Source organism: Crassostrea angulata, chromosome 1 (genome assembly GCF_025612915.1).
Source record: "Crassostrea angulata isolate pt1a10 chromosome 1, ASM2561291v2, whole genome shotgun sequence".
In the NCBI taxonomy this organism is placed as follows: Eukaryota; Metazoa; Mollusca; class Bivalvia; order Ostreida; family Ostreidae; genus Magallana; species Magallana angulata.
The window spans coordinates 29460512-29484947 of NC_069111.1; the positions used below are offsets into that span (position 1 = coordinate 29460512).

Here is a 24436-nt window from a genome sequence, read left to right on the forward strand (position 1 = left end):
CAAAAAGTTATATAGATTAAGAAAGGTTATTTAATCAACTCAGATGAAATTTGTCAAATATAACAAATCAAATAGCACAACATATGTAATCACTTAGTGTGCAATTTTTCAATAGTCAAGCACATTGGTAGCAAAATCATTATTATTGACTGGCAAGTCCTTATGGTAGAACTGAAAGAATGCTTTTGTGGAAGTCCAGTTAGCGGTGTCCATAATGTCTTTCATTGATACACCGGATGAAAACGCTACTGATGCTGCAGTTCCTCGAAAACTGTGAACCGTATACATGTTTGAATCTATTCCAGATGATGATAACACAGTCTTTAACCATCGAGCTAGAGTACATGTAGTCACTTTATTGTATGTTTTATATGAAATAAACAAATCAGAACATTTGCGGATATCTTTTGTTCTATCCAAATATTCCTTCAAAGTTTCAAATTCACATAACTCCTTTTTGTATTGAAAAAATGACACAGAAGGTAATGGAACACCAGGTTTAGATGTTTTTAAATATGTTCGTATTTGAAAAATAATTTTGTCATGATAAACACTCATATAATAAATGTTCAATGCAGCAGTAATTAACGCACACAATGCCAACAATTTCAATGTTAACATTTTCAGAGTCAACCTTTTTCAAAAGTCTTTTAAAAAATGTAAAATGTTATTTTACACTTGGGTTTAGGAGGATTCATAATGTAATAACCTTTGAATAGCTTTGGTATTAAAAACTGATTATTAATCCAATCCACCCGAAATAGAGACAAAGTTTGCATAATCATAGCTTTATTTGAATTGATGACAGAATAAGAACATTTTTCTTTCATCAAATGTCCTAAATATTTTACAACATTTACTTCAGATCGATTATAGGTATTAATTTCCCGTTCACGGCACCAGTGAACCCATTTTCTCCAGCAATACTGATATTGTTTAGTTGTGGAATGTCTGAGTGAAGAGTTGATGACATCAGATTCATATTTCGGTGGTCCTTGATTTTTGAGATGTTTCCTGATACAATGCAGGCAATCAGTGACATTTTCTTCATCAGTGGATGGTTTTCTCCTGTGTGAGGCATGACCAGAAGATCCTTGTGACGTGGTTATCTGGCAGGAATAGAAATCAAAGATGAGATAAGCAAAGGAAACCAACTCTGACTTTTCCAAAGTGGTACAATCAAAATAGCTGTAACGTTTTCGCGCTCTCGCTTTATGAAATAACCTAAATATTACAGGCGGTACCTTTGAGGCACGTTACAATATTGGGTTCGAAGGTACATTTAATACAATGAATAAAAGAATCACATAATAGGTAAAGTTTTTAGAATTTTATTAACACAAACTCAATCCAGAAGGTCGGTGCTGACTCCCGTCGGTGCTAATTCCAGTCGGTGCGCAGTTCTAGTCGGTGCTCGGTTCTGCATCGAACCCGGTTGCGTGGTGCTAAACTAAAACTTCTGCACTAGGTGCTCCATCTAGTCCGGTGCTACGGGTGCTAAATTCTGCAATTTTATCTATATGGTTCTTATACTAAAATAAGTTTTACCGCAAACCGACTAATCTAATCATTCAACGTTCAAATAATATCAGTACAAATACGAGATTCGGGTAGTGCCATGCATAACTACACCTATATAAAGACTCGGTGCACATCGGGTAACTTGGAAGGTGCAACCTGACTAAATTGCACTAAATTTAGCAAATTTTACACAAAGCAATTTCTGCGCCTTACTAAAGACAAGGAAATTCTAAAACTTTATCTAAACTTTTTAAAAACACATAATTAGAGAAAACCGGGAGAAATAAATTTTCCCTGGGTCAGAGTCCAGGGATGCACCGACTAAATTCTACATATTTCTTAACTTGTAAACTAATAAATTATTTCAATATTCTTTAATTTTACATTCTTACTATGAATTTTCTACATTTCGCCTACATTAATCAGCACAAATACATAAATTTATAATTTTACATATTCATACCTTCTCTCGGTGCAAGCACGATAATCTCGGGTACTTTCTTCTAATTAATTCTGGCTTCTGACAACACGCACTCTGTCCGTTCCCTTTTATACTATGACGCACATCATATTTTACTTCCTAACTTTGTATGAAAATTAATATTCATAAAGAATCTAAAGTTATTCTCTATGAATAACAGCTAAAATTAAAGATCAATCAACTAACTAAACTTTATTAAAACATCTCTAATCAATTCATAAACCAATATCGCCGTATTGATTTATTATTTAAAATCTGAACTTCGTATACTGGATTAAATCCGGAAATATTTACGCTATCCGTATCTACTCGACGTTTACACATCAAATGGCATTTCCATTTCCATGTCTTGAAAGAAACCAAACGGTAAAATAGTTTTAACTATTAAACAAACTTCGGAAAACTATCTATTTTATCTGAAAAGTAAAGACTAAATCTTGTACCAACAATAAAGACTACGTTCCTGATTTAACAATATTCACGTAATAGAAGACGTACGTATATTCTGACTATAATAAAAACAGCAAATGCTCATAGTCATATTCACCCATTTAGACTTATGAAATAAAGACGGCTCCAAGGACGCAACATAGCTTTCTCTACTTTGTCTGACATGTTACTAAAAATACATCTTCACAGTTGAACACTTTTGTTTACACATTTATATCTATCGTTTATACATAACTTTCTGCACAAAACAATACACAAGCAGATTTCATGTTAACTTACCAACTTAGAAGTTTTCTCTCGTAGAAACAAACATAGTAAACATGGTAAATGTAAATGGTGTTCAGCACAGGGACTAGGAAAAAATCTAAACTGCTCGTTCCCCGCGAAAAATCCTAATAACAAAACCAAATCCGGAAATCCGGAATATTCTAAAATTCAAACTCAATCCGGAAAAAATGTATATAATGTTAAATTGGCTATAACAATCCAGCCCCCTAATTGTGGAACATTATGTGACACAATTATACAAATCATAATACTTGATATATAATCAAATTATACATATTGAAAAAGTACCCGTGTCAATAAAATGTCATAGGTTGCCTTAGATAAGCAATAAATTTGAAAAAGCACAATGAAAGTTTGATAACACATCACACAGAAGGTTCGTCCATTTCCAAAATAAGACACAGTTTATCTATTGGACGCATCAAAGTGTTCGTTGCTGTCTTTACTTTAACTTGTCGCACCAATCCAAAACGATCGGGAACAGTCTCTAAAACCACACCCATGGGCCAGGAATTACGAGGAGAGTTCGAATCCACCACTAAAACCACATCACCGATTTTCAGGTTCCTCTTCACTTCGTGCCACTTTTGACGCTCTTGCAGTAATGGTAGGTATTCTTTCACCCATCGGTTCCAGAAGAGGTTGGCCATATATTGAACCTGCCTCCAACGACGTCTGCAGTAGTTGTCAGATTTCGTAAACACACCTGACGGTAAATTTGGCTGTTGTCTCATTAACAAGAGATGATTTGGTGTCAAAGCCTCTAGGTCGTTGTGATGATCGGAATTCTTGGTTATTGGTCTGTCATTGAGAATGGCCTCTATTTCACACATAAGTGTATTGAGTCCTTCATCATCTAGGATCTGTTCTCGAAGAACACTGTTCATCACTTTTCTTATGGTCCTGATGATTCTCTCCCAGACACCTCCATGATGGGATCCTGCTGGGGGGTTGAAATGCCAATCTATGTTTTTCTGTAGCATTGCTTCATGAATCTGTGACACATTCCAGTCGTTTATCGAGTTTCTAAGTTCACGATTTGCCCCAACAAAGTTTGTCCCATTGTCCGAGCGAATTTTCTTCACCTGACCTCTGCGTGCAATGATACGACGTAAAGCGTTGATGTAGGAATCTGTAGTCAAAGAAGACGCAACTTCTAAATGCACAGCACGACTGGCAAGACAAGTAAAGATAACACCATAACGTTTGACGTGACTTCTCTTCAATTTCACTTCAAAAGGACCAAAATAGTCCACGCCAACTCTAGTGAATGGTGGTTCATCAGGTATTAAACGATCCTCTGGTAATTGAGCCATTTTCTGTTCTCCAACTCTAGCTTTTTGGCGGCGACATACTATACACTTTGAAATCAACTTCCTGATAGAAGAAGGCGCATGTATTAACCAGTATTTTTGTCTTAACATAGAAAGCATATGATTTCTACCACTATGTTTCAGTTCACAATGGATCTGTCTTAATATCAGATTTGACACGTGGTGATCCTTAGGTAAGATGATTGGATGCTTGGTTTCTAACGGCATACTTGCTCTGTGCAATCGACCACCAACACGAATGAGTCCATCATCAAGAATAGGGTCTAATTTTCTGACATTGCTACTAAGTTTCACAGGATGTCCTTTCTTCAGCTCTTCGATTTCTGATGCAAATTATTTTCTTTGAATGAATTTCAAAATAGCAACTTCAGCTTCCTGCAAGTCCTCAGCTGATAAACATGTCTCAGCTGCTTGATTTTCTAGTTGTGTTTTGCGTTGAGTTCTGAGAAACAGTTTTTTCTTTACTTTGAGAATCCATGCCACACTTTTCTTTAACTTGTACCATGAGGAATGATAGTTCAAGAGTCTTTCAACACTATCAACATGATTATCACTGGATTCACGTGTATGAATAACTGCCCTCACTGTGATCTTTTTTACCTCTGGATCGTCAACAGGTATCTCATCAGAAAGTTCCATTGGTTTTTCAGTCCAACTATCATTTTTTGCTAACAAGACTTCAGGTGCTGTTATCCAATGTTTTCCTTGAAGAATGTCATTAGCGGACATGCCTCTTGATGCAAGATCAGCAGGGTTTTGTTTGGTATTGATGTATCGCCATTCATCAGGTAAGGAACCTTCAGGAATCACTGCAAGTCTATTTGCGACGAAAGTGTGAAATCTAGATGAGGTATTTCTTATATACCGAATAACTGCCATGCTGTCTGTCCAAAACACAGTTTCATCTATAGGTACATCTAACTCGGACTTCAACATCTTATCTGTGCGAACTGCTACTGTAGCCGCTGTCAATTCTAGTCGAGGAATTGTCGTCTGTTTTAATGGAGCGACACGTGACTTGCCTATAACGAATGAGCAATGAACTGCACCATCAAAGTTCTCCTGTCTTAAGTAGGATACAGTTCCATATCCACGTTCACTGGCATCTGCGAAGTGATGTAGCTGTACGGACTTTATTTCTCCGAATCCAACAGGTTTATAACATCTTGACACTTTAAAGTCAGAAAGTCTCTCTAGATCTTGTAGCCATTCATTCCACTGTTGTGCGAGATGTCCTGGTATCTTCTCATCCCATCCTAGCTGAAGTTTACAAAGTTCTTGTAGTAAACACTTTGTTTTTAGAGTGAACGGGGCCAAAAATCCCAGTGGGTCAAACACACTGCTCACCATGGATAAGATACCTCTTCTCGTTAAGGGTTGATCTTTAATGTCCATCTTGAAACAAAAAACATCATTTTCAACACACCACTGAACTCCCAGGGCTCTATCGATGGGAAGGGTATCATTTTCCAAATCCAAGTCTTTGACTTCCTTTGCTCTCCTTGAGACTGGAATATAGGTCATAACTTCTCGGCTATTACTAATCCATTTAGTAATATGAAATCCTCCTCTCATAAGAAGATCTTGCAAATCACACAACAGAGAAGATGCTTCAGTTACGGTTTTCACTGATTTCAAACAGTCATCCACATAAAAGTTTTTAAGGACAGTGTTGATGACTTCAGTGTTGTAAAGTCCTTTGTAATCGTGCGCTGTTTTCCTCAAAGCATAATTTGCACAACTTGGCGATGATGTTGCACCAAATAAATGTACTACCATTTGGTACTCAATTATGCGTTTTCTAGGATTTCCATCCTCCCACCATAAGAATCTAAGGAAACTTGCATCCTCCTGTGGTACTTTCACTTGATAAAACATGCTATCGATGTCTCCCATGATCACTATCTCATCTTGTCTGAATCTTAAGAGTGTACCAATCAGAGTATTTGTGAGATTCGGTCCTTGTAACAGTTGTTCGTTCAATGAAGTTCCCTGATATCGAGCTGCACAATCGAACACAACTCTCAACTTCCTTTTCTTAGGATGGTATACTCCATGATGAGGTAGGTACCACACTTGTCCGTCATCTTGAATAACTTTCTCATCTGGAACTTTGACAGCAAATCCTTCTTCAAGAATCTTGTTCATGAATACACAGTATTCTTTGTGAAAGTTTTCATCACGACTAAATCGTTTCTGAAGTGAAGACAGTCTTTGTTCAACTTGTTTCCTGTTGTTAGGTAAACACACGTTTTCTGACTTAAACGGAAGGCTTATAACGTAATGTCCATCTTCAAAATGAATAGAATTTGACACACATTCTAGGAATCTTCTGTCTTCCTTTGAGGGTTCACACTTGTCATCAATAGTTCTTTCATTAAAGTCATGATTAAACTGATTGCGAATCTGTTCCTCCAAGTTGTTCATTAGTTTTGCATCTACACGATTAACGGACACATATGTATCATTCGAAGTCGCATGAATTTCGAGTGGTCCATTTATCACCCAGCCTAGCAAAGTTTTTACAGCGAACGGTCCATTATCAACACTGGGTATAACATCCCAAGGCTCCATTGCCCTAGGCACATTGACTCCAATCAGAATTCCCACATCACTGTCAATCCTGGGAAGTTCAATATCACTGAGATATGGATAGTTCTCAATATCCTCTGGAGAAATCACATCTGTCCTCGATGCAGGTAAAGTAGGTTGTGTGTAGACCGGAGGAAGTTCCAACACATTCACACCATTGATGTCGGATATTTCTAACCCGGAAATCACATGAGAAGTCTGAGTATGCTGTTGGCCCATTGTCGTAAGGTTGAGGTTCATCTTCCTTCCCTCCAGTTTTAACAATCTTGCAATGTCCTCCAAACAGAATGTTGCATTACTTCCTGAGTCAAGGAAAGCATATGTTTCCAGGTATTTGTCACTAAACTTTGACTTGACTCTGACCGGCACAATAGGTAGCGCTTGTTTTCCAGCCCCCATATGAACTGTAGATGACATAGCGAACAAAGGGTTTTCACCGTCAGTATGTTCTCTTGAAGTTGAAGCTCCATTTGTTCCTTCATTCTGTCGAGGATCAACGTGAAGAATGGATGGATGATACTTCTTACAATGAGCACATGTCATTCTTTGTCGACAATATTAGTTTTCACATGTCCATATCTCAAGCATGCAAAACACAGTCCATTCGTTTTCAAGAATGCATATCTGTCTTTAAGAGGTAGAATAGTAATGCTCAAACACATGTCCAATGAATGGGCTCCATTACAGAATGTACAATGTTTGAAAACTGGTTTCATCTGTGTAGCACTGTTATCATAGAAAGATCTTGTGTTGGTTTTCACAGCAAAGTTTTTATGTGCTTCTGATTTCTTCTGGTCTTGAAAACGTTTGTTGGCTGAACTGCTCATAATTTCTCTTCCGTATATAGGATCTGTTGCTTTTTTGGCTTCTTTGCGAACAAAGTCAGCAAGATGGTGAAACTTCACAGCTTGTTTCTTCTCTTTTAGTTCATATACACAGCTTCGCCATTTGTCGTGAAGGTAAAATGGTAATTTCTTCACTAACAGTTTCAAATTTTCTGAATATTCCAGTACACGACCAGTATCAATGTTTTCAACAGCATATTGACACTCACGCAAAAATATAGCAAACTGATCTAAAGTTTTTGCACTGTCCGGTTTTACTGGAGGCCAATCGAGAGCTTTCTTCACATATGCTTGCGCTATAATGTCAGGGTCTCCATAACGATCCTTCAACTCTTCCAGTGCTGCTTTGTAGCCACGTTCAGCATCCAGATATGAATAACCAGAAACGATTCTTTGTGCTTCACCAACAGTAAACTGTAATAGATAGTTCAACCGTTCTTCGTATGATTCCGTATTAGAACAAATTCTGGCATTGAATTGTCTGAGAAATCTTGTGTAATTCATAGGGTTTCCATCAAACTTCTGTAGATCAGCTTTTGGTTTGTTCAATTCACGAGCGACAGTCTGTATTTCACTGCTTGGTTCATATATGGGTGTTAACAATTCTGGTCTAACTAAACGTTGCACAGATCGATGAGGAATGTGCGGAGTAGAATTGTCACGTGTGAACTCATTCTCACGATCAAGATCAAAAGTTACAATTCTGTCTATATTTTCATTGATGAGGGAATTTTCTAGTTCTTGGTCACGAAGTTCACTTTTCTCTAATTCTTCCAATAATTTGGATCGTGCATCACTTATCTGAAGTTCAGTTTTAATCTTCAATTCTTCTTCTTTCATTTTCAGCTCCAGTTTAGCCGCTTCTAATTTTCGTTGTTCATCTAAAGCTGATGCTTTGGCCAACAGTTCTGCTTTTCGTTGACTTTCTTTTAATTTCTCGAGTGAAATTTGACTTGAAGTTCTCGATGCACTCGACAGTCTCGATTTCACATCAGATGGTATTTTCTTTGGAGTAGGTTGCACTGAATGTTTCCCGAACCACTGTTCTACAGAATCTTTCACTTTATGAAATCGGGAATTCCTGTCCTGAAATTCTTTGTCATCACTTTCTCCACTTCCGGTCGAAAGTTTCAATAAGCCCTGAAGACTTTCATGTGTAAATAAAAGTTCATCGTAAACTTTCAGCCATTTCTTGTACAGTTCTTTGACTTCATTCACATCTGTTGATGTTGTCAATAATTCTTCGATATCCTCACTCAAAGACACCAGTTTATTTTCACATCCCCTACGATATTTAGACTTACGATCGAGATGATATTCTAAACCTTTCTCGTTATGAGTTTTAGGTCTTGTCTCTCCTGTAGCACCATCCGCCATGACGAAGTACAGCTTCTTTAGGGACAAGATCTTCTAAGTTGTTAATGTTGTACTGACTACCATCAAGGAAGAGTCAACTTGTTGTTAATGCACATCTTTATTCAGTCATTGTATAACTATAATGATGATTTAGGACATGATGACGTGACTTGATGTAATGACACGTGATGTGACTAGATGTGATGATGTGATGTGATTAACTGGAAAAACAAAGAAAACATACATAAGTTTTGATGCTATGAATAAACATACAAAACACACTCAGCATATGACAAATATCACTCTAGTAAATATATATGCCCCTGTTCTTGTAAACAATACTTTCACTTATATATATGCTCTAGTAAATTAGCAAATATAACGAAACTCGCACTACTAGTAAATTACACAATTCAAAATGAATATATATGTACGCCTATGGTAGAGTGCACAAAACATCGCATCCAAACAATGAAACCTTAAATTCCGATATATCATACAATAGAAACATGCTACGATGATACTTATAGCTTTAAATTTATATAACATTCTAGATATATCCCTTGTGCCAACATTCTAACATGTTACTAAAAATACATCTTCACAGTTGAACACTTTTGTTTACACATTTATATCTATCGTTTATACATAACTTTCTGCACAAAACAATACACAAGCAGATTTCATGTTAACTTACCAACTTAGAAGTTTTCTCTCGTAGAAACAAACATAGTAAACATGGTAAATGTAAATGGTGTTCAGCACAGGGACTAGGAAAAAATCTAAACTGCTCGTTCCCCGCGAAAAATCCTAATAACAAAACCAAATCCGGAAATCCGGAATATTCTAAAATTCAAACTCAATCCGGAAAAAATGTATATAATGTTAAATTGGCTATAACAATATCTTTAAGTTATTTAGAACTCTTCCAATGAGTCTAAAAGGAGGAAATATATATGGGCAAAATTGGAACAAACAAAAAGTAAATGGATCAATTTCTGCTGCATCTGGATCAAAAGTCCAAGACACAAATTTGTCTAACTGTGTATTTAATCGAGAGGCAAACAGATCAATGTCAGGCAAGAAAAAATGGTGACAAATGCGAGAAAATATATCTGGTTTTCACATCCATTCTCTTGAATCTGAAAACTGTCTTGATAATTGATCAGCTAGAACATTTTCAATGCCAGAGATATGGTTTGCAGATATCACTATATCCCTATTAATACACCATTGCCAAATTTCAATTGAAATTGAATTTAATAATTTTGAAGTCGTACCACCCTTAGAATTGATTTAAGAAACTGCTGTGGTATTGTCAGATTTTATTCCTATATGACAGTTTTTAAAGCCACTGAAAAAAGCTTTCAATGAAAATTTAATAGCCAAAAGCTCCAATTCATTTATATGCATTTTTTAATTCTGTTAGAGTCCATTGACCACCTACAGTTTTATTAGAGAATGTAGCACCCCAACCTTGTAATGAGGCATCTGTTTCAATCCAAAAATCAATAACAGGTTCGAATGGGTTTACCATTTAACTTTTTAACATTATCTAACAACCATTGAATTTTTACTACACTGTCATTTGATATAAACATTTTAGAATCATAGTCATTCAGTTCTCTTAAGTTTTGGATTTTATCTCTTTCCATATTTCTATAATGCATAGGTCCCTCAGAAATGCCATTAAATGCATGGACCACAAGACCAATCAAGGATGCAACTATCCTAATAGGAACATATTTTTCCCTCAATATTTTCTGACATAATGATACTATCTTTGTAATTTTTTCATCAGTTACAATAAGTAATCCAAGAAATATGAAATGTGTATAGGTTCTAGGATTAATTTCTTCAAATTAATGGTAAATCCAAGTTTATCTAATTCACTCACAATAAACTGAGTTTCATTTCTACAGTCAATATAATTCCTGTTTATAACAAGAAAATCATCAATATAATAACAACACTTTATGTTATTTGCTCTAAAAGCTGCAAAGACAGGTTTCATAAGCTTAGCGAATACCCGATGTGCTGAAGCAAGTCCAAATTGAAGGACTGTAAAGCTATACAAATTTTCTTTCCATCTAAATGTTAGATATTTTTGAAAATCAGGATTAATACTGATGCTAAAATATGAATCTTTTAAGTCAATTGAAGTTAAAAAATCATTTTTTTCAATTAACTGTAAAGCAAATTGCAGATTTTCTTGTTTAAAATGATGATATTCAACAAACTCATTTAGATTTTTCAAATTGAGTATAGGTCGTGAAGTTCCATCTTTCTTTGGAACCAAAAATATATTTGATATAAATTCATCAAATGGATTTTGAACCTTTTTAATTGCTCCTTTTGCTAACAATACATCCACTTCCTTTTGGACAAGCATATATTCACTCTCAGTAAAAGATATCTGCTTTGGTATAAAATATTGCATAGGTGTTTCTAAAAATTCAATCCTGTAACCTTTAAAAATTTCTAAAATCCACTTGTCACTAGTAAACTGTTTCCAGTAATGAGTATTAAAGGCTCTCACCTTATTTACTGGTTCTGGTAGCCTTTCTTCTGACTATTGAACTGACTGAGATATCCCCCTCGTTTGTAACATGGTCTGCCTCCACGAGGTCTGTATTGTTGGTACCCTTGGTAACTTTGGTATTGGTTTTGCTGTTGGTAACCTTGTCCAACCCTCTGAACTCTGACCCTTGAGAGAACTTAAAGAATGTTTGTTCATGTCACCCATATCTTTCAGTTTGGTCGTACAGTTATCTCCAAACAATTGTTCTGTAACAGGAATATCTGAACTTTCCTGTATCGAGGATTTAAACAATTCTTTAAAGCTGTTTGGTCCGATTTTATATCAAATTTTGTGACTATTTTTAAAAGATGGGTTTGTGTATAATAAAAGACATTGCAGTAGTTTTCCCGGTCAATCAAGCCATATATTTCAATGAAAAAATAATGTTCAAAATGTCGTTTGAAAACAAACGACACAAAAAGGGTACTGCGTAATTTCGTCTCATATTAAAATACGCCCCCTGGCGTCGAGACGGCTATGATAGTATTACGACTTTAAAATGATGTCATCGCTTTATATATAAAGGTCATAATGTTTTGGCAAATAAAAGTTAAACCCGTGTACATTTATTCACTAATATTTCTGAAGTTTGCTTTGTTTACATTCGATGCATTACATGCGGGTTGAATAAACCAACCATGCGGGTAACGAAACCAAACGGTTCCCTTTTCTAAACATTCCCATGATGCAGTTTGGTTTGTTTTTTCGTTTGCCCAAAAAGAAATTATTTTAATTACTTTGAATATTCTCTAACTTTGAAAGGAGACCGACTCTGGTGGTGTAAATAGGCGAAAGTCCGTAAATTTCTAAGATAATTGGTTTGTATATAAAATTATTTGATACTGTAATTGCGAAAAAATCGGACCATGCAGCTTTAATTCATTTCTGCGTTTCATTGATAAATTATAAAACCCATACCCTAACAGACTAATGGAGTCGGACAGCATGGACTTTGTTTTCTGAACATCCAAATCTTTGCTATTTGCCAGCTGATCTGCTAGGGAAACAATGGGAATTAACCCATGCGCCATATATTTTGGTATTTCTTGTAAGGCAAGGTCGGATGAATGTGCATTTTTGTTCATTGCATCCCAGATTTCTTTGTTTACCCTGGGAACTTTGAGGTAAGTACAATTTTCGGGCCTATTATACCGTTTAGCTATTTCATCCATTGTTTCTTTGCAAGACTTAACAGAAACAGCTGCATTTACAGCCTTACCCAAACCAGTCCCTATTTTTGGACCAGTAATCCAATCAATAATCATCAACAGAATTGACTTGCTTTGTGTTCCTAGTATTACTTGGAACTTCAAATGCGTCTTTAAATGCTATTTTGGGATCAACACCTACATGGGATAAACTGTTAAGGGAATCAAGATAACTAAAATCAAAACTATCTATAGCATAATCATTTGCATCATCCTGATTAAGACTAACAAACTCTGTAGGTCTCGTAATAGTTGCACTTGGTTGATTATGACTACAACTTTGTTCCATAGCATTTTCATTATTGCTAGAACTGCCCGCCATACATTGACCTACATTTGTCAATTTCTTAACAGATTCAGATAAACACGAAATAGACTTTAAAATCGAATCTATACCCAATTTTAATGAGTCAATATCAAGACAGGGTTCGTTTTCCGCTGTTTTTTTGTTTTTTGTTATATGGCGTTTTTTAGACGGCTTCGAGCTCGCCTCAGATGCTTTTCTTTTAACTCCAGACCGTACACGGGATTTACCCATCGTATTATTGGACCTAGTTTGCATTTTGTCAGCATTATCGGGGATAACATCGCTGTCAAAATTATCATCCGTGTTCTCCCCTAGTGACAAAATATCATCCATATCCGACATAATTCTACTGGCCGTTAAACAACCGAAGTGTCAACGTCACGGTAGAGAATACCTGTAAAATTATACAGGAAAGAGAACCAGAACTACGTTCTTGGTATACACAAAATAAGTTTTAATTTCTGGACTTCGTCCTAGAAACAAGATATTATAACACCTGTATGTAATACACAGGTCTGAGTGAAATTTACGTTATGCCCGCTCAGGAAAAAGAATGATGCCGCACGAGGCACATCGGTTTATATAGGGGTGGTATACAGTGTTGTCACATGATTATACTCTATTGTTAAAATCCTTGAATGTTATGCCTCGCTGAACTGAGGAAAGTAATGCTATATGATACCCTCGCAGAGCCGAAAGGCGATATGTAATAGAATGGTTATCTGTGTGCCATTAGGGAGCAAGGGACAGTTTCGAATAAAGTACCCGTCAATATTTTTGTAAACTTGAGAGTTGCGGTACTAGAAGGCTTATGAGTGTTGCCAATATTCATGAAATGATATTTAATGATTATCATTAGTTAGAGGGGTGTCTGTTGTTGAAATTGATATGCAATATGTAGGCCCCTTATGTTAGGTACATGAGAATCAGAAGTAAAATGCGAAACCTGCGGCTATGACTGTTGTGCTGACTTTACACAGTGAAATTGCAAATTACAGACGGGAGGTAAAATAACACGAAAAGTAGGTGGATGGGACATTGTAAACTATACACCGGTAAGTTTCTTACATGTGATAGTGCAACATGCACGCGATACGGAAGGTCAACCCTCTGCAGGGAATTAGCTGGGGGAGGTCTAAAAAGCTGAAAAATCATGAAAAAATAGAAAAATTTGAAAGGGTCAAAATCTCATAAAAACCAGTATGTAGAGAATTTTACAGGTTTTGACTAATAATTTTCTTCAGAAATTGGTGATTGGCCTTATAAAGAGTGAATTAAAGGTATTTGTGCTGAATGGGAACTGAGGAAATTCTAGTTACAGAGTTCCGACGACATGCATCCCTAGGCTACAATGAATTGTATCAAAAAAAACTGTCCCCTGCCACCTAAAACGTTCTTACCAATGAAGTTACCTGAAAAAGAATCAAACGCTAACTGTATACCTTTAAGCTCTCTCCATGTAGAACTCATAACCGTTTTATTTTCTGTCCATCTTTTGTGGAAAACATGTTCATTCAATTCAACACTATAAGCCGCAGCGATATAACTTGCATCAGAATATACTAGAACATGAGAAATATAATCTTGATCCATACGCTTAAGCTTAAGTTTGCGTAGATAATCTTGCCAAAATAAACAACTTTTTAACTGCTTCTGGAAAAGATAATAATAACAAACGATCCCAAGAAATTCTATTCTCAATGGCTAAGTAAATTTGTCTTGTCATTAAACTGGCAACATTTCCCACCACTGGGTACATAGCAATGATTTTGACTGCTGCTCTGGCCAATTTCCTTGCTGTAAAAAGAGAAAATCTATCAATTAAAAACTTAATTGAAACAACTGCATCATCAACTCATCTAGGTATGCTTAAAGAGAAAGATGTCGCGTTCCAAGTTAAACCTAGCAACCATAAGCACTGTACGGGCTGTAATACTGATTTTTTCAAAATTTATTAATAAACCCGCTTTTTCTAAAGTATCTCTGACATGATCAGAATTCTGCAAACATTTCTGAAAATCTTAACCAAATCCTAAACCATCGTCCAAATATAAAACTATGTCAATTCCACTATTTCTCCAGTATTTGACAAGAGGTCTTAAACATTTTGTAAAAATGTAAGGAGCCGAAGTCAAGCCGAATGGTAAAACGCTGAAACAATAAAATTTGTTATTCCAGGAAAAGGAGAAATATATCAATTGCTGTCTAAAAATATCTATGTGGTGATACCCTGATATAAGATCGAACTTGTACAAATGACAATCTACTTTGAAAAAATCTACAGCATTGTTCGAGTCTTCAGATTTGATCCTTCTTTTAAGAACATAATATAGTTATTTAATTGACTCATCTAAAATCAACCTCTTTTCACCAGAACCTTTGTTAACAGCACCACTCAGCGGACTGACAACATACGGCCGGAATGGGACTTCTTGCATGCATCCTATCTCTAATAACTCTGAAACAGACTTGTCTTCAAATTCAATATTATCTTTTGCAGATTTATTATTTTTGAAATACATACAAGGTGGAATACTTTCAAAAGGAACAACATAACCTTCTCTTATAGTATCTAAAACAAATTGGTTAGCACCAATATATTCCCAAAATTTGATTTGTTTACACAAATTGCCTTTAACTCCTTTATCCACATTAACTGGTGTTTTATCAAAATATATAATTTTATGCGGGTCTCCGACTGGCGCATGCGTTTTCAATCTTCAGAATCTGTAGCAAGGTCATCGCTCTCGTACTCTCTGACCGTTGTCCAACTTGCAGGGGACTTATCTGCTATTCTGATTAACTTGTTCCTCTTATTCAGCTTATTAATAAAGTGTTTCTGCACCTTTGCTAAATCACTCAATAAATCAGCATTAAAGTTAATATACTGTATCTTATTTCTTTCGTGTTTAAACTTTACTGACACTTCTCTCTTGATAGACTTAGTAATGTTCTCAATATCTTTACCGGAAACTGATACTCTCCGGCTTTGAGATCAAGTATGTCCGAAACCAGTTAAATGTGTCTGCGAGGTCTGACCGTTCAGGAACTTTATACGTAGATTGTCCAATACTGCAGGTTGTGGTCTAGTTTCAATTGCAGGTTCTTCCAATAAATTGTCTTCGTCTATTTCTCTGTACGAAGCGAGGAAATCAGTCTTGGACGGTCGAGACATCTCAGAAGTCTGTTGCACGATAGGCAGCGAATTCTCGAATAACTTCTACTTTAAGCACGTACCCAGGTAACTCTCGATACGCCTGAGTAACTTAATTTACGACCAATCAGAGATTGGATATAAATATAACAACAACATTCAAACACGTGTTACTTGTATCATTTATGAATATATTTATCGCTACAGACGCTACTCCTCTGAATCCAAACGATATAGAGATTTGGAACTTTTACCAATGTTTTCAGTACACTTAGGGGGTTCTTCAATCTATATATACCGAAAGGATCTGAGGCCCCCTTCTAGTAGTTATTGCCCCTTAAAGTATTTAAATTTCTAAAAAAAAAAAAAAAAAAAACCACTTCCAACTTTTTGTATTTTTTGTCTTTGAGACTTCGGGTCACTTTGGATTAAAACGTGTACCTCGGCCAAACAAAATGTCATAAAGGTCAAATGCCAAGGTCATTTGGAAATATGTTAATTAATGAGTTTTTAGATCGCTTTTGTTTAGGGGGGTACATAAAAACTTTTTATGGATGAAGTAGGACTTCTTGAGACATTTCAAAATATAACCCTTCAGCCCCTGCTTTGAAACAATTAGTAATTGCCCCTATTGTACAGAATGCTTGATATCGCTATATCTCATAAACCGTTAGAGGTAGAAACTTGAATCTTTTACTAATGTATTCAGTACATTAAGATGCTTCTTCCAACTATCAAACCGAAAGGGCCTGAGGCCACCTTCTAGCAGTTACCGCCCCTGAAAATTTATTTTGTCAAAAACACCTACAACTTTTTAACCTTTCATCGTAGGGTCATACATGTAAAACTACTTTAATTTGAAATGTTGACCTTTACCAGTCAATATGACGTAAAGATCAAAGGTCAAGGTAAAAAAAATAGCATACTTGTGTTTTAGACTTTTTTTGTTAAGTAACGCAGAGAAAAAATGTACTTTAATTATATTGAAACAAAACATAAAAAAATAATGAGTTGGAAAGACCTCCAATTATTCGAGAACAATTAGTCTATTAGTTTTTAGCTCACCTGAGCCAAAGGCTCAAGTGAGCTTTTCTGATCACAATTTGTCCGTTGCCTGTCGTTGTCGGCGTCGTTGTAAACTTTTCACATTTTCATCTTCTTCTCAAGAACCACTGGGCAGGTTTCAACCAAATTTGGCACAAAGCACCACTAGGTGAAGGGGATGCCAGTTTGTCGAATTGAAGGGCCACGCCCTCTTTAAAGGGGAGATAATTGAGATTTATTGAAAATTTGTTGGTATTTATCAAAAATCTTCTCAAAAACTATTCGGCCTGAAAAGCTTAAACTTCTGTGGAGGCATCCTCAGGTAGTGAAGATTCAAGTTTGTTCAAATCATGGTCCCCGGGGGTAGGGAGGGGCCACAAGAGGGGGATCAAGTTTTTCATAGGAATATATAGAGAAAATCTTAAAAAATCTTCTTTTCAAAAACTATCAGGCCAGAAAAGCTCAAATTAAAATGGGAGCATCCTCAGATAGTGAGGATTTAAATTTGTTCAAGTCATGGTCCCCGGGGGATGGTAGGGCCACAATTGGGGGATCAAGTTTTACTTAGGAATATATAGAGAAAATCTTTTAAAATCTTCTCAAAAACTTTTAGGCCAGAAAAGCTCAAATTAAAATGGGAGCATCCTCAGATAGTGAGGATTTAAATTTGTTCAAGTCATGGTCCCTCGGGGGATGGTGGGGCCACAATTGGGGGATCAAGTTTTACTTAGGAATATATAGAGAAAATCTTTTAAAATCTTCTTCTCAAAAACTTTTAGGCCAGGAAAGCCCAAAATAAAATGGAAGCATCCTCAGGTAGTGTAGATTCAAGTTTGTTTAAATCATGGTCCCTGTGGGTAGGGCGGGGCTACAATTGGGGATACATTTTTATATTGAGAGAAAATCTTTAAAAATCTTCTTCTCAAAACTATTAGGCCAGGAAAGCCCAAATTTGAGTGGAAGCACCCCAGATCGTATAGATTCAAGTTTGTTTCAATAATAGTCAAGGGGTAGGGTAAGGCCACAATGGGGGATGAATTTTCACATAGGAATAGATAGAAAATCTTTAAAAATCTTCTTTTTAAAGACTATTTGGCCAGAAAAGCTTAAACTTGTGTAGAGGCATCCTTGGGTAGTATAATGCAAGTTTGCAAAATCACAGTCCCCAGTGGTAGGGCGGGGCCGTGATGGCGGTTTGAATTTTTACATAGGAATATATAGAGAAAATCTTTAAAAATATTCTGGGAAAGTTTTCGGTCCTAAACTCAGTACTTAGTGTGAAAGCACAGGTTATGCAGATTTAAGTTTGATGAAACCATGATTCCATGTAGAAAAGTGGGGCCACAAAAGGGGGGGGGGGATATAGCAATAGAGAAAAATCTTCTTACAGGTACAACATCAAAAGGGGCTTGGTATTCACCAAAAAAAAGAAGTGGATAAAAATTGGCAGATTTTCTATTTTTTTTTTAGCAAGATCTACTGTACTTAGTTGTCAAGATATTTTGATACTGTAATGCTAATTTGATCAGAATTAAGGCAACTATTGCTCAGGTGAGCGATGTGGCCCCTGGGCCTCTTGTTATGCCCCCCTTCGAAGAAGGGTGGGCATATTGCTTTGCTGCTGTCTGTCAGTCGGTCGGTCCACCAACAGTTTACGTTCATTTTCTTTGCAGAGGATGAACATATTGAAATGAAATTTAGTATACAGGTTTATCATGATAATATCTACGTCAAGTTCGATATTGGGTACGATCGAGCAATTTTCAACAGAGTTATGGCCCTTGGACGTAGAAAAATTCAAGTTATTTGCAGTTTCCGCTCATTTTCTTCACAGAGGATGAACATATTGGAATGAAATATGGTATAAAGGTTTATCATGATGATATCTAGGTCAAGCTTGATATTGGGTACGATCGAGCAATTTTCGACAGAGTTATGGCTCTTGGGCGTAAAAAAAATTCCATTTATTTGCAGTTTCCGCTCGTTTTCTTTGCAGAGGATGAACACACTGAAATGAAATTTAGTATACAGGTTTATCATGACAATATCTAGGTCAAGTTCGATATTGGGTACGATCGAGCAATTTTCAACAGAGTTATGGCCCTTGGATGTGGAAAAATTCAAGTTATTTGCAGTTTCCACTCATTTTCTTCACAGAAGGAGCACAAATTGATATGAAATTTGGTATATAGGTTTTTATCTAAATAATATCTAGGCCAAGTTTGATTTTGGGTATGATAGAGCAATTTTCGACAGAGTTATACCCCTTGGACTTCAGTTATTCAGTTAAAAGTCCAGTTATTTGCAGTTTACGTTCTTTTTTTGTGTGGATGTTTCCAAGGGAGGGGGGCATAAGTGTTTCACAAACATCTCTTTTTTTTTTTGTTGCATTGTATTGGATTGAAACTTAATGCGTTAATATGATTTCAAGGGACCACATAATAAAATAGAAATGGATTATTTTAAAGGTACATGTAAGATTATATATGCTCATCCAGTAATATCTGCACAATTTTAAAGGTTACATATAAGCCGGATATTTTTTCCTAAAAGGAATTATAAACCTTATCTACACTTCAGTTTATGAAGATAATCATGGTTATTTAATTGCATGAGTTTCTCAAAAGAATTTAAAATAAATCTCTTTTCAATGTCAATTCAAATTTTCAGTTCTTTTATATTTTTGCATAAATAATTGATATGTCATTTCATAATATTTTTCTACCACATTTCACATGGAAACATAATAAACACACACACACACAGTCATTTTATTTGACACAACACATAGAAATTCAAATATATCATTTATATAAAATTTCATGTCATTCTGGTCTTTAGTATTACTTTCGTATCCCGTATACCGATCGCGATACATTGTTTTGAAAAGAATAAAAATCCCCGAAATATTCCGAATAAATAATGGACTAAGTCTTGATAAAAACGCGCCTAACACGGCAGTCCATGACTTTACATTTACGAGCAAATCAAAAATATGCAATATTCTTTAAAAGGTGTAAAACATATTTCTAAATGCAAATTTACTTTTAATTCATAAAAATAAGCATAATATTAATTCTATTATTTAAAAAAAACTATCCTGCAGACGCAGTAACAATATTTAAATGTATATCAAACAACTAATAGCTTTTCAAAAAGCTTGCCTGACTAAACAAAATTATTTAATGGAAGCGTGCATGGATTGATGAGGCTATCTTTTCAAAAATGAATATTAATTTTCACTGCTGATCATAAATTCATAAACGGAACGCTTATTATTTAAGAAGAAATTTCAGTATTTTTCTTTGATCTAGTGCATGTCCATCACTTGAAATTAAATGATTTCATTTTATTTTAGGAATGCACATGCGTTTATCATTCAAGTAATTGCATGTAAGCTTGAAAGTGGAAGATAAAACAATCAAATATCAAATTGTTTTTGTTATAGTAAGAAACATCAAGAAAATAGGACGTATTATCTTCATTCAAAAAACCTTGACAAGCAATTAAACAGGGGGTGGGGGTTCTCAAAATCATGAAGGAAGTCCTAATCCGGGGGTTGAAGGGGGCGGGTAGTTTTTGTTGTAACTTCAATACAATTCAATTAAAATCCCTTATTTTCAGTGTTATATATTAAATGCTCCGACAAAAGAGGAGGGTAGGGGGCACCCATGACATTTCCATTTTTTTGATAAGTCAAGTTAAGAAAAGTGTCTGCTGCGAAAAAAAGTGGGAGAGGTAGCCCACCCATCCCCGATGCTGCGTTCCTGTGATACATGTGTACACACGGTGTGCTCTAAAGTATTCTTATGATCCCCATTTGAACTAGTCAACTAATCGGCGAGCAAAAACTATGAATGAGACACATAATGGCGCGAAGCCTTGCGTTACCAATCACGCAGCAGCTAAGATCTCCGATTGTTTGTATGAACTCATCCACTGGCATATTAGATCAATTGGAGGGGATCAACTGATTTTTTGACATTTGTTTTGTAACAACTATATTTACATTACTTTACACCGAATTTGTCAGAGGAAATGTATCGAATTAACATATATACACACTTGAGTTGTAATTGTATTAAGTATATTTAGTACGACACATGAGTTATTACACCCTGAACTCGCCCAATTGATAAAAAATCTGGACACACCTCGCTTCGGCGTATTAGCTCTCCAGTAATTATTCCAGCTACATGGATTCATATTTGTTTGAATTCAAAGTGATGATTCATTTTTAGTGACGATAATCCAGCATCAATTATTACTTGCATTGTACATGTACCGTAATAGGCAATGTATAACAACGTGTTCCGTTGACACCCCTGCCTCGCACCGTTCAAATATGACAAACTATTTTTTAAATAAGGATTATGCTATGCACACACGTGCATGGTGAACAACCCTTTAACTTGAAAACTCTTGCTCACTGTTGCTTATTACATCATATATAACATTTTCATTAATTGTAAATGTTGACACATTAAACATGCATTGGTTTACTTTTTTATGAAAAATCTTGATATTGCTTGCCCCCATTGCCTGCACTGTTTCACACCTATAAGTTAGAATGCCTGACGACGTCAGGCAATGGTGGTCCGTAACAAGGGCACCGCTAAGCGGAGCATCTCCTCGCGACATGAATTATTGTGAGGAGGATGCATTATTTAGGAATATACATTTATGTAAATGTAATTGAGGAGACCAAATTGTACTAACTGTAGTGTATTTAGGGGGTTAATTTAAATGTCAATTGGGATCGGGTTCGGGATCCGGGGTATCGTTGTAGTGTTGTTCCGTTTGCCAGGCCGAGGCCAGTTGCACGTTGTCTGTCGTGTTCTTGTGGTTTGTTAGCTTTTATCTTCTTCATTCTTAGTTGTTAATATACGTTTTTACCTAAGTGATTTGTGTTGTTGTTCCGTTCAATAGTATAATAACTTTATTGGCGCTGCGAGCAGGGTAATTTAGTGGTCATTTTAGACCGGCGTGGTGCTTAGGGGACACCACGTGGGTCGGCCATGTTTAAATTTTGTTAGGTTTTGGGTTTGTGTTATGTTACTGTTGTGGTAGGACGGTGCATTGTTGTTCAATTGTATATTGTGATAATGGAGGGAAAGCAGGGGTTGAGTAGTCAGGGTAGGAAGAGTTCCTGGTTCATGAGTGGCATGGGTGTCCCGGGGGCATGGTAGTTGAGCCGGAAGGCTTAGCAGGAGCCCAAGGGAGGGATACAATTGCCTGGGAGGGATTCAAGTCTGACTGGAATGACCAGCTTTGCGGTCTTTCATCTCCATTTAGTCCACCAGGGTGTGCTGGGGAGGAAGAGGCGTCTCTCCCCCAGGGGTGTAATGGTGGTGGCACAGCTAGGGATACAGACCCAACTGGGGATAGACATGCACGAAATGTTGGGACTGTTCAGGGGGATCCTACGTTAATGGCACGGCTTGAGGCCTTGGAGTCCCAGTTGGCCCAAGTGACACAACTGCTGATCGGGCTGTCAGGCTCCATGGTAGGCAGTTGCTCTCAGGGACTTAATCCCAGGGAGGACAACAATAGTATACGTAGCACAGCAGTCAGGGGGGATGCCATTTCCCATTCTAGTAACACTGGGGTCACATCAACAGTTACTTGGAGTGTAGTAAGTGTTCCTTGCTACACTAGTGTCACACCAGTGTGAGTATGGGGGTAGTTCTGTCCCAGGGAACTCTATTTTGGCAGTCAGGTAAACAATGCTTTAGTCAGCCAGGCTGGGATACATTTTGACCAAAGTAAGGGGGCACTATCCTGTGGGGAATCTTTGTATAGTGATGGGGGCCCGTCCATCCTTAAGGTATCTGAGGCTTCTCTGCCTCAGGTGGGGAGCTCACATAAGGGTAGGGAATCCCCTGGAACCCAAGGACAATCCCCTGGAACCCAAGGCCACTCAAGTCTTCTTGCAGAACAAGGGTATGGTCTAAGGAGTCACTTTGGCAGCGGGATGGCACATGATGGTAACCTCGGAGTCGTTATGACACAGGGGGGATAGTAGTGTTTTGTTAGTACCTCCATTGGCTAGGGAAATGGTGTCACATAGTTGGTCCAGGTCAGGGCGGAATGTACGTCCCAGCAGAGGCTAAATGTCGTCAGTATACTAGTAGCTTAGAGTGGGGTCTGTTCTATGCTAAGTTTAGAACACTTGCCAGGTATTATGGGTGGAATGATGATGACTGTCTGTTAGCTCTAAGTGTTTCAGTGGAGGGGCCAGCACTCAAGTACTTCTATATTCTCTCGTCGTGGGGTGAGGAATTGAGTTTCCGTGAAATAGCCTGGCGATTTGAGCAGAGATTTGGTAAGGGAGCACTTCAGGCTGCATCTCAGGTAGAATTCTACTCTATGACCCAAGGGGAAGAAGAGAGTCTAGAGCAGTGGGGTGACCGTGTCATGGAGGTTGCACAGTGGGCTCTACGGGCTCAAGTCCCAGGAGAAGTGCTTCAGGAGCAGGCAGTCTTGCGATTTGCAAAGGGTTGCAATGACACGAGAGTGGGTAGAAAGTCCCCCCTCCACTGTAGATGAGGCAGTCAACCGAGTGAAGACATACCAGCTCAGCCATCAAGTCTTTGACCCATGTCGCAGGGAAGTACGCATGGGTCCGTTGGCAGGCAGTCACAAGGACTGGGTTGTACCGTTGGCGGTGAGGTTATTCCACCTAACCGGGGAGTATCTACCTCTGGGAAAGGCAAGCGCCATCGGTGGTCCGGTCGTTGCTTTAAGTGCAGGCAGCGGGGACATTTTAAGGGAATGTCCGAAGAAGTATTCAGAGCCCTCAGCTGGTACAGGTGTGAGGAGCAAACATGCTAGGTCAAAAGTGTCTCAGAAAGTTGATGCTGAGAAGGGCATTGTGTCGTCAGTCGGGACTGGGGGTGCAGTAGGTTATGCGGAGGGCGCATGGCAAATACCAGTAAAGGTGAATAATGTTCAGGTCAGCGCTGTGGTTGATACATGGAGAAACCATGACGGTGGGTTCCCTTGGGGATGTTCTTGTAGAGATAGGAGGGACCCATGTCAGGCATCATGTATACGTTGCGCCATTACAGGTTGACATGCTCCTGGGGATTGATTTCATGCATGGGAATGGTGTTGAGCTTAATTGTAGCACTGGAGACCTCAGCTTTGGAGCAAGCAAGGTGCCCATGTTTAAGGCAAACTCACCCTCTGGATTGCGGGAGGACATTTGTACACCAGGACCACCCTATGGATGTGAGAGGCCGGCGTAACCCGGTGCCATGGACCCCGCCCATT

General features: G+C 37.3%; 3 protein-coding genes across 3 annotated transcripts; all 3 read right to left on the reverse strand.

The window, feature by feature from the left end:
- Positions 1 to 744: 744 nt before the first annotated feature.
- On the reverse strand, positions 745 to 13007 carry LOC128166532 (uncharacterized). The gene is made up of 4 exons (XM_052831772.1): positions 12757 to 13007; positions 12314 to 12725; positions 11407 to 11702; positions 745 to 1109 (listed from the first exon to the last, which is right to left on the reverse strand). The coding sequence occupies exons 1-3, from the start codon at positions 12976 to 12978 to the stop codon at positions 11440 to 11442; spliced, it is 897 nt and encodes a 298-aa protein (XP_052687732.1). The 5' UTR covers positions 12979 to 13007; the 3' UTR covers positions 745 to 1109; positions 11407 to 11439.
- On the reverse strand, positions 3106 to 4056 carry LOC128192018 (uncharacterized). The gene has a single exon (XM_052864415.1). It carries the CDS (start codon positions 4054 to 4056, stop codon positions 3106 to 3108), a length of 951 nt encoding a protein of 316 aa, XP_052720375.1.
- LOC128192025 (uncharacterized) lies at positions 4408 to 7209 on the reverse strand. Its single transcript, XM_052864426.1, has one exon. The coding sequence runs from the start codon at positions 7207 to 7209 to the stop codon at positions 4408 to 4410; it is 2802 nt and encodes a 933-aa protein (XP_052720386.1).
- Positions 13008 to 24436: the final 11429 nt, after the last annotated feature.

Bases quoted from the DNA above. Each gene is read 5' to 3' on its own strand.
- LOC128192018 (XM_052864415.1), bottom strand. From the start codon at position 4,056: ATGGCTCAATTACCAGAGGATCGTTTAATACCTGATGAACCACCATTC.
- LOC128192025 (XM_052864426.1), bottom strand. From the start codon at position 7,209: ATGACATGTGCTCATTGTAAGAAGTATCATCCATCCATTCTTCACGTT.
- LOC128166532 (XM_052831772.1), bottom strand. From the start codon at position 12,978: ATGGCGGGCAGTTCTAGCAATAATGAAAATGCTATGGAACAAAGTTGT. The intron at 12,726-12,756 runs GTTCCAAGTAAT...ACACAAAGCAAG, and splicing joins CATTTAAAGACGCATTTGAA to TCAATTCTGTTGATGATTAT. The intron at 11,703-12,313 runs GTCCGATTTTTT...ACAGCTTTAAAG, and splicing joins AAATGAATTAAAGCTGCATG to AATTGTTTAAATCCTCGATA.